The sequence below is a fragment of the Antedon bifida genome, chromosome 5, assembly GCF_963402885.1.
Source record: "Antedon bifida chromosome 5, ecAntBifi1.1, whole genome shotgun sequence".
In the NCBI taxonomy this organism is placed as follows: domain Eukaryota; kingdom Metazoa; phylum Echinodermata; class Crinoidea; order Comatulida; family Antedonidae; genus Antedon; species Antedon bifida.
Window position 1 is genome coordinate 26,347,060 of NC_136230.1, and position 10,892 is coordinate 26,357,951.

General features: G+C 32.5%; 1 protein-coding gene across 1 annotated transcript; it reads left to right on the forward strand.

Annotated features, from left to right (window-relative positions):
- Nucleotides 1-3,551: 3,551 nt before the first annotated feature.
- LOC144842452 (uncharacterized) lies at nucleotides 3,552-4,726 on the forward strand. Its single transcript, XM_078698897.1, has 2 exons — nucleotides 3,552-3,921; nucleotides 4,375-4,726. Exons 1-2 carry the CDS (start codon nucleotides 3,552-3,554, stop codon nucleotides 4,632-4,634), a joined length of 630 nt encoding a protein of 209 aa, XP_078555023.1. The 3' UTR covers nucleotides 4,635-4,726.
- Nucleotides 4,727-10,892: the final 6,166 nt, after the last annotated feature.

The following is a 10,892-nucleotide window of genomic DNA, read 5'->3' on the forward strand; positions in this document are numbered from 1 at the left end:
ATACTTGAGTCTTTAAAACAACCTGGATATCGCTGAAAAGCTGGGGAACCGCGGACAGGACATACTAGTAGGCCTACATCTTCAGGCCTGTTAGTCACGTGACTTACTAAACATGGTACCTAAACAAAAGACGTATACATTAGTAACTACTGTATTTAATAATTGATTTTTTATTCCAATATAGAGCAATCGAAGAAAACCATTCATTCACAAACGGAACACGTTTGAATAAAGAGGAAAGCTTCAACGTGCGACAATCAGGTGTACTATAATGTCGGGTGATGGATTATTTCTGCAAGGTGCTGTAATATAACAGAAATTTGTCTGTCAGACAATAGTGATTTGTTTTCTTCTCTTTTACAAGTGAAATTATTGTTTTTCTACGAAAGGAAACCTTTATTAAAACTGCAACTAAAAGTAGCAAAGTCTGATTTTATTAATCTTCATTTTTAGTCGACACTACATCTTAATTACATCCACTATTTCTATGGAGTACAGAACGATGACAGTTGGTATTGAAGAGTCTGTATAGATCTCAGTAAAGGTGGTGATCTTAACGAGACAAAACTACGGCGATGAAATACACAATCTGAGGTGTAATACGTCTGCTGTGATTGATAACATGATGATGATGAATGAAAGATGATGACGTATATTAATGTTACACAGGTGATGGTATCATGACACTTATAGTTAGAGGTAAGTCTTTACACAATAAGCTTTATTATTTCTCTCTTAATCTACACAATTATAATTATGTTTTTTTAAAACAGGTTCTAGACGTCAGATCAAGACTGCACAATTATGTTTACTCGTGTAGCAAATCGTCTAGGTATTCTCTGAAATCTTTAATAAGCCTAATTATAAGAGGCCTACAGTAGCAATTATGTATTTGTATTGATTTATACCATATGACTTTTATTCAATCCAATATACAATATACTTTCTCTGTATAAGAATATAAATATTTGTATAAAATCCATATACCTATTGGATAATTGCTGAATGTATGTTGCCTTTTAAAATTTGTCTTTGAATCAAATCAAAACAGGTTGTGGAAATAACAACTGGGGCCTTGACTGCGCCATGTTTCCAACGGGACATATTGCTATGGAGGTTTGTTATGTCCAATTGGCTGCACATGCACTAATGGTTTTGGAGGAAACGATTGTAAACAAGGTTTGTTTTTAAACCACGTAATTAATTATATAAACCTACATGTACATTTGCAGACGTCAAAATGCAATTTCCTCTAAAATGATATTACTATTTTTATTTTATCGAGGAAGAGTGATTGAACTTCCCACTTGTATTTAAACTAGCCAATGATAACAATATAATACACATATTTCGAACATAACATTTAAATCCTTTGTTTTGGTATTGATTTTTTAGAATGCCCGATTGAAAGAATGCCAGAGTGAAAGAATGCCAGAGTGAAAGAATGCCAGAGTGACAGAATGCCAGAGTGAAAGAATGCCAGAGTGAAAGAATCCCAGAGTGAAAGAATGCCAGAGTGAAATAATGCCACAGTGAAAGAATGCCACAGTGAAAGAATCTCACAGTGAAAGAATCCCACAGTGAAAGAATGCCAGAGTGAAATAATGCCAGATTGAAAGAATGCTAGAGTGAAATAATGCCAGAGTGAACGAATGCCAGAGTGATATAATGCCAGATTGAAAGAATGCCGGAGTGAAAGAATGCCTAAATAATGCCAGAGTGAAATAATGCCAGAGTGAAAGAATGCCAGAGTGAAAGAATGCCAGAGTGAAATAATGCCAGAGTGAAAGAATGCCAGAGTGAAATAATGCCAGAGTGAAAGAATGCCAGAGTGAAAGAATGCCAGAGTGAAATAATGCCAGAGTGAAATAATGCCAGAGTGAAATAATGCCAGAGTGAAAGAATGCCAGAGTGAAATAATGCCAGAGTGAAAGAATCCCACAGTGAAAGAATCCCACAGTGAAAGAATCCCACAGTGAAGGAATGCCAGAGTGAATGTTTTGCCCGAGAAAAATTCTTTCAGAGTTAAAGAATTTCAGAGTTACAAAATGCGAATTTAAAAGGATTGTTACTGTGTAATTTGACCTTTTCCTGCTACTGATAAGAAAAATCGTGCACCACAATACAAATTCAAAACATTATGAAAAATAAGGGAAATTATGGATCGATAATTATTAGAATGTATGATCAATGAAATGTTTTGCCCACCCCTGGCCTTTATATGCTCATTTTACTATTTTTAGTTTGTTTTTTTTCTATCTACGTTAATATATGAAATTCGTCCTTTTTTTGATAAACCAGAAACCAGAAATATAATTATGTGTTACAGATTTGGTGTCGGTTTTTAGAGGTCAGAGGTTAATTTTTAGATGAAACACGGAAGAATTAGTTGGGAAACTAATGATTCGTAGATAAGTTTCGACATAAGCAGGGAAGAGTTAAATTTCAAAAAATATAATAAATTTGTAATTTAACTCTTTCCTGATATAAGTGTCAGGAGTTGATAAACGACACTCACAAGGAAACGCATTGCAATATTTGTGAACATATAATTGTGTCGTTAACATTTACTTTTGTGCATTTTTGTAGGCCTACTGTTGATTTGCATTGTATTATACAGTACATTTCTATCCAAATACAAATACAAAGTGTCCGGTACATGACAATCCTGATTATTTTCAAAATCAGTGACAGTCGTGTATAAAGTTAATGAAGATGTTGGCTAAACGTATCGGCCTGGTCATAGGTCTAGCTTTCTCTTTGATGATTCAATCCGGATTATCAGGTATGAACCAGAATTATAACTTGTAATTGTTTTTTTTCTTGGCTGTATTTTATTTACATGCGGACAGTCCACCCTTTATTCTTAATCTATATTCTTCATTAATCTTTAAATATATTCGTTTTCTTCTTTTTTTTGGAATATGAAAACACGCATTTTGAAGATTAGAAAGTACTTTCATCACAATTCAATTTACATTTACTTTAAAGGTCCTAATTTTGTATATGAATTTCAAAAAGTATTGGTAACCTTACTTGTTACTTGTTTGGTTAGCCGTCATGATTGAGAACACCAGGTCGTCATTGACTGGTTTAAGTAGACATTACATTGCCTTTGCGTTTACTAATTCTCACTTATTAGCTACACAGTTTCTTTCTCCAAAAATGTTGCCTATTTACTCGTTCACCTTTATTAACTTAGGTGGCAGTAACGTGACTAACGTGTCTAATAAGTATCACAAAATATTATATTTTTCCTCAAACATGCTTGGAAACACAGGGTTCAGTGAGTCATACATTAGTATAACAACTCTTCATCACAACTAGAACATCAAGTCCTTTATAAAATAGCCCTATTCCCTATTTCACACTTTTCCTGGGAAGATTGTTTTACTTATTAAACGTTCTTGTTTGGTTGTATTTTATTTTGCAATTTACATGCAATTTGGCTTCTTTTCTAGCCAAGATGCGTAATATTCTTAAATGGAAGAGTTTTTACAATACAAAGAATATTGTTAAATTGTTTATTTCTTAAAGATCCCTTAGATATAATGGCATTTACTGAGAGAACACTAACGCATAGTTATAGGAATAGTTGGTTTCGAGGATACGTACTTGAAGACGATAATGACATTCGGGATTTATCAGTTGGAATATTATACAAGAATATTGACGGAAAAGATAACGTGACTTGGAATGATACTGATTATGTGAGTGGTGGTCACAGTAGTCATTACCATAGGCCTATGCCAGACGGTAAAATATTTCACACAAGTAGCAGTATTATATACCGAGTTTTCAATGACATCGCGTATCTTGGTGTTAACTTGCACCAGACTGAGAGTGTTGGTGTGTTTTCTGTTCAAGCAAAGAGAAGCGAAGTAGTAACAAAGACAGCAATTGTATTGACATCTTACTCTGGTGAGTAATGTCATGATGTATCTCATTTTCTTTTAATAAAAGTGATCAAATTTGTTTCAACATAATATAACACTGTTAATTACTAAGTATATTATGAATAATAGGCATGTATCCACAAATGACGTAGCGCTGGCCTTCCAACTGCTGATCCATGAGTTGGCCTCCAGGTTACCAGTTTAGACACTAGGCTACTCTTCCACCTTTTTCACTGATCAGCAAATACTGTTTGGACTTAGACTATAAGCAACCGCCTAGAGATCTTTTTATTTTATTCTTTTTAGTGTCCATGTTTCACACCTGTACAGTAGGACGCTCTCCACTGTTGAATACTCCTTCCCAATTTGGAATTCCAGATATTATCTAATCTTTTCATGTCATTGCCTTTCTTACTTGTAGGCCTATATCTCCAGTAGTGGTTTACTTTTACAATACAATTATTATATTATGTTACAGCCATTATTGTTATGGAGTATAAAACGATAACCGTCGGTATTGGAGAGTCTGTCACTATCAATCTTAGTAAAGGTGGTGATCTTAACAATTTACGTTGGAGACATAATTACGATGATGAAATACACAATCTGAGGGGTAATACGTATGCTGTGATTGATAACATACGGATGAAAGATGATGGCGTATATGAATGTTATACAGGAGAAAGCCCAGATGGTAACCATGGTATTATGAGACTTATTGTTAGAGGTAAGTCATAATTGTTAGCTAGAACATTACAATCGGAGCTAAAATTTTAATTTTAATAGTTACATGGTCGGATCAAATTTACATTGTTGAAATATTTAATTGATGATAGGGCCTGCATAACTCCACATTATTATGATTTTGGAATTAAACATAATCGTCAATATTCTGTGAGATCTTAAAGAAGTATTGTACCCCAAAAACATGAAAATGAAAATTAATAAAATCAGACTTTGAATAGGTCATTTTGTGGTTTTAATGAAGTTTATAATTCCGTATAAAAAAACACTACTAATAATGTTTTTACTTCGTCAATAAACTGTTAAATTGAATCAGAAACCTGTTGGTTGACAGTCAATTTTTTGCTTAGAATAATTATAGGTTTTTTTCAGGTAAATAATTGTTCCGATCCAGTTTTAAGTCAAAGTGAATAACTATTGAAATGGCATATTCAACAGAAAAATGTTTTAAAAAAAAGGTTTCAGAGGAAAAATATTATTTTTAAATACAAATATGATAAATCAATTTGTATTGGTTGGGAAATCAATACCTTATTTTTTAAGAGGTTATATCTTAACCTTTTTATTATAAACTAGATATTTTCTCGATCGGTTAAGGAACAGATAAATTCGCTCGCACATAATTGCAAATGCCTGTTTGCCTTTTAAGTTTGTTTTTCCCTACACTGTTTCAGCTTGTCCCTCGCCAAAATGGAATGTCCCAGATTGTGAAATGGACTGTCCTATCTGTTATAATGGTGGAATTTGTGACCATATGACGGGTGTCTGTATTTGCCCAGCAGGATTTAAAGGCACTAATTGTCAAACTGGTAATTAACATAATACTGTAAATGTTATAAATTATGTTATGTTATTATGTAAGTTTATATGGTAGACGGTCCGAACTTGATCGTCCACGATGATGCAAATCTCGAATCTTTAACTAAATTATGTTGACAGGTTGTGGAAACAACAACTTTGGTCGTTACTGCAAAGTTGTGTGTAATGGCCAGAGCAATTGTAATGGAAATCTGATATGTCCACCGGATCCAGTTGGATGTACATGTGCCAATGGTTTTGGAGAAAACGATTGTAAAACAGGTTTGTTGTGACATACGATGGTCTTTACGTTTGCAATTTACGTTATCCAATCAATTTAGCTTTCCGCCATTTAAACAAAATAAATGAATAACATTGTCTTTTTTTAAATTACTTTGTATCTTTTTAAATAGCAATGTTGACATTTTATTTTGTAATTTACGCTTAAAAAGTATTGAATTTTTTTTTTCTTCCTAATACTAAAATGTAAAGTAAAATTGTTATATCTATAAAACGTTAGATAAATTTTAAAAGAGTGAAAGAAAACCATAATAAAATATTGATTAAACCAAAGATTACTAGAGCCAAAGAATGTCAGAATGAAAGATTGTCAGAATAAAATATTTTCAGAGTGAAATGATGTCAGAGTGAAAGATTGTCAGAGTTAACGAATGCTAAAGTTAAAGATTGTCAGATTAAAAGTTTGTCTGAGTCAAAGTTTGTCAGAATCAAACATTTCAGGGTCGAAACTTTGTCAAGAGTAGAAGATTGTTAGAATCAAATTTAAAAAGTGTCCTGAACTTTTTTTTTATCTTTAAGCGTGTGAGGTTTTATACCCAGACACCATTGTCCCAGATGAGGATTTATACTATGGAGCGGGATGTCGGCAAAAATGTAACTGTGCCAATGACGATTGTAATCGAAGTCCAAGCCTATCGAATGAAGACAAAGGATGTACTTCCGGGTCAACATGTGCTTTTGGTTTCACTGGAGCAAAATGTTTAGGTTTCAATACATTATTTTATTTTATGTTGTTCTCTTCATCAACTATTCACCAGTCTGTGCTGCCTTTTCTCCAAAAAGACTTGACACTGTCTTTCTGACTGTTTTATTTTACTGTTTTGATCTCGCTTTCTACTTATTTATTTCTGTGTTGATTACCTCTCTGTGTTGATTACCAATCGTTTTGTACATCTCAGTCTCATCATTTTGTTTAAAAAAACCCACTATCGCTATTTTATCAAAATAGCGATATTAGGCGTTTTTTCATTTAATGATGTATCCTGAACTATTTACATTATTCAGTTAAATAATTATATACTATGTTTTTAAAGAGCCTACTTCATGTTCATCTGGATTCTTTGGTGTTTTGTGTAACTTTCCATGTCACTGCAATGACTCTGAAGATTGTAATCGAGATGGAAGTTGTTCTAATGGATGTCACGAGGCTTGGGCTGGACCAAACTGCAGCATAGGTAACTAAACTACATTAATAAATAGTATAAATGTATGCGATATAGATCAAAGACACAGTCGTATCATTGTATTAGTAGGCTTATTGTAGTGGTCGGGTTTCGTTGTTTAAGCATGTAAAATTGTAGAGTACTTTCGTACTATATATAATAGTTAGATGGTTAGGTATTAGAGCTACAATAAAATATAATTTATAGTGCATTTCCTTTTATAATTAGCGTTACCATACCGCTCTGAACCGCCAACTGTTGTAAACCAGACAGCAACTATTCTAACTTTTGACGTCACTTGGATTCTTGGTGAAGACTATGGAACAGGAACAATTACAAGACGGAAGCTTTCGTATAAATCATTGCAGATGGATTCATTTATATCAATTGATGAACCAGATAACAATTTTTTTGTTATTGATAATCTCATCCCATTTACGCAATACCAAATCTACTCTCAATTTTTTAGGATAGTTGGGGGTATAGAGGTAGAAGGACCAAAAAGTACAATTGGATCAACAAATACTATATGTAAAAGTAAGCAGAATGCCATCGAGTAAAGTACACAGAATAGTACGAGAGTGTTCAATCAATAAATATTCGTAGATGTACTGTATAGTTTTTATAACTTAACTCTATTCTATACAGTCCCAATCCGCTGGCAAATTTGTTTTTCGTATGACGATTTTTGTATCTAACTTAACTTTACAGTAGGCCTACTGTAAGAGCGAAGAAATAACAATTATTATATTGTTCTTTCTTCGCCCCTAAGCACACTCCCTCCTTGATAAAACAGTTTACGTTAGCTTTGTTGTTCTTTTTGCCACACAATCAATATATCATATTACTTCTTACAGTTATTCATCAATTACATTTCGTATTTTATAGAACCTTTGGACGAACCCGAGATAGAATTGGAAACTGTGGAAGAAAATCGGGCCATCTTGAGTTTAAAGGTATATTTAAAAATAGAAAACTAACATCTTAGGTTTTTAATTACACAAACACAACCCAACAATCAATGAAACTTAATGCTCGTCCGTTTTCATTTTTCACAACCACATATTATAAAAACAGTCTATACATTTGTTCTACCATACTCGTTCAACTCATTTTTTCCTAATAAATATTCAGCCAGTTTCTAGTGAGTATGATCGAATACAATGCAACTCTATTCTTCGATATCAAGTGCAATATTCGGACAAAGATGGAGATATACAAGATGTAATCAATACAACAAGTAATACTCAATTAGAAGTTGAACTATCAGGGTTGTCAAGTTGTACTGATTATGTCGCCTACGCTCGAGTTATTAATAACCTGGATATCGCTGGAAATTGGGGACAGAGTATTACAGTACAAACAATTCCGTCAGGTAGGTTAGTCCACTTACTAAACTGGGTTCCTAACAATATTTTTACATTTGTCGTGAAACAATATTACATTCTTAAATTATTATGCTTATTTTTATTGATTTATTTTGTATTCCAATAATAGGGCCATTGGTAGAAAGTAATCCATTCACAAACGAAACACATTTGCTGATAAAGTGGAAAGCTTCTACGTGCGAAAATGAGGTGACCTACTATTATGACCTGTCAAGTGATGGATTATCTCAGCAAGGGATAACAACAGAAACTGAATTTGTATTTGGCAAAGACACTGAGTCATGTAAAGAATATACATTCACAGTATTGGCATCATATTTAAGCGTTAACGGAACATCTGACAGCAAGAAAGTTATGTTTGAAACAGATTGTGCTAACCAAGAAGACAACTCAAACCAGACGCAAGGTGTGTAACAACTTTTCTTTATTTCTGGTTGGTATTGAGTTGATTTTCCTCAAAAAGCTGGCACGTTGTTGAGGAAACACATACATATAAATATGTCCTTTTATTTTTTCCAGGTTATGTAATATGTTTTGTAATTGGCTCAATAATTTCGTCAGTTATCACAGTTGCTATCACCTTGATATTTCAACGGTAAAGTAATGTTTCTATGGGTAAAAAGAAATTAAATTTTGACTAACACAGTTACTATTAAAGTTCTTCTAACAAAATAAAAGTAGTTATCGTTGCAATAAATCAATGGAATTTGCAAGTGAAATTAGAAAATGTAGGTAGGATTTGTTTAGTTAATTCTTTTACCGTACCGACACAGAATTCTATTCCATTTTTCCATAATAGATCATTATTTTTATGAAAATATTGCTGACAAATCCCACAATGATACTTGATCCTTTACCTTCGTTGATCGATGAAATATAACACAACTATTAAAACTTTACTAATTTTAGATTTCGTCGTAAACATTCAGAAAAGGAAGTTGGTAAATCTACTCAATCCTCTACTCAACACTATGTATGCACAATAGATACGGATTATCAAACTTTGTCGAAAAAATGTGAAGAAAGTGCATACGACGATATTAAGCCTACTGTTGCTACTTCTTCTACTGAACCCGTTTATGCAAACACTAAACCGCCTGTCGCGGAACATGTTTATGGTCACACGATTGAAAAATGAAGACAACCGATTCCTACTAGACCCAAAGAAAAAATCATAGTACCAAAGAAAAATATATGAAGTCGATAGTTATAACTAGTATATAGTAAGAAATTATGAAGTTTGACAAAAAAAAACAAAAACGAGCAAAACGAAAAGAATATCTTTTTTAAATATATATTTGTAAATCTGTAAAACTGGTGGTTGTCAAAGAACGCGCATTCTAAAAAAATGGTATTTTTAATAAAGCAACAAATTGTATAGAGTATAGAATATGAATAATTTAGGTAACTGAAAACATAATTAAGCCTTTTAACAAAATATAATGTTTAGTTTGTAGGCAATTAATGGGGAATTTTAATCCAAACCGCCTTAGGCCCTATCTCCACATCTTCGAAAACCGAAATCTTCTTATTCAACATAATAAAATAATAAAACATTATTTTGTCGAACTTCTAACTAACCACAAGTTTATAATACACAGTAAACCGACGATAACCTTTTTCCTGTAAGTTGTTTATCCTTCATACCATGACACTTAAGCCGAAAAAGCTCCTGAAAATCTTTGAATGATGCTTGAAAAATGTATATGCAGTATAATTATATTTCCAATAATGTTGTAGTTTGACCATTTTTAGTATTAGAGTAACATTATATGTTGACATAGTAATAGTTGGTATATCCAATCAGGAGCCTACATTTGTAGCTTGATGAGAGCACGTATCTACTTTATTTTGTCAAAAGCCATGTCATGTCACAAAAAACTATGCATAAACACAAAGAAGTTCCTTTCGGCACTTTCTTTTGAAATGATTATATATCCTTACACGATATGCTTACGTGATTGTGATAAACAAATCTTTAATTATAGTTTGAGTGTATATTATTGTTGGAATTTTGTTTGCTTTGTGATGTCCGGTTATTGGTAATCTGTTCATCAAAATACACTTATCAACAATCTTAGTGTCTGAACTGATTTGATTTTGCTATAAATTTGCTATAAATGAAAAAAAAAACAAAAGGATTGATTGAAGCCCTCTACAGTATAATAATCGTTTATTTCATTTCTCTTTTTACTTATTTCATTAGACATATCTGATAATAATAATATTATATTCTTTGAAAGTTTGTATGGCGAAATCTACGGGACGCAGTTCGGGGAATTTCTAGTTTTGTCGATATAATACAATTATGTGACAATTCTGTGCAGACATTATTAACTTTCCTTATACATAACGCACATAGTTATGTCATGTAGTACATAATTAATTCTGTTTAATTAGAATAATAATTCTGTCCATACAAAATTAAATATATTCTTTGAAAAGGACATAATTGATTATCTCGTGTCAACAAAAGGAATTATATGTCGACAGAATGGAGACAGAATTAATTTTATGTCAAGAAAACTATTTCTAGACGTAGTCAATTATATTTCGACAATTCTTAACGATATATTGTCCCTTTGACTAATTCCAAAAAAATT

What these genes read in the sequence shown, in the direction of transcription:
- LOC144842452 (XM_078698897.1), top strand. Translation starts at nt 3,552, where the DNA reads ATGGCATTTACTGAGAGAACACTAACGCATAGTTATAGGAATAGTTGG. An exon ending in TGTATTGACATCTTACTCTG is followed by an intron (nt 3,922 to 4,374) that starts GTGAGTAATGTC and finishes ATTATGTTACAG; the next exon opens with CCATTATTGTTATGGAGTAT.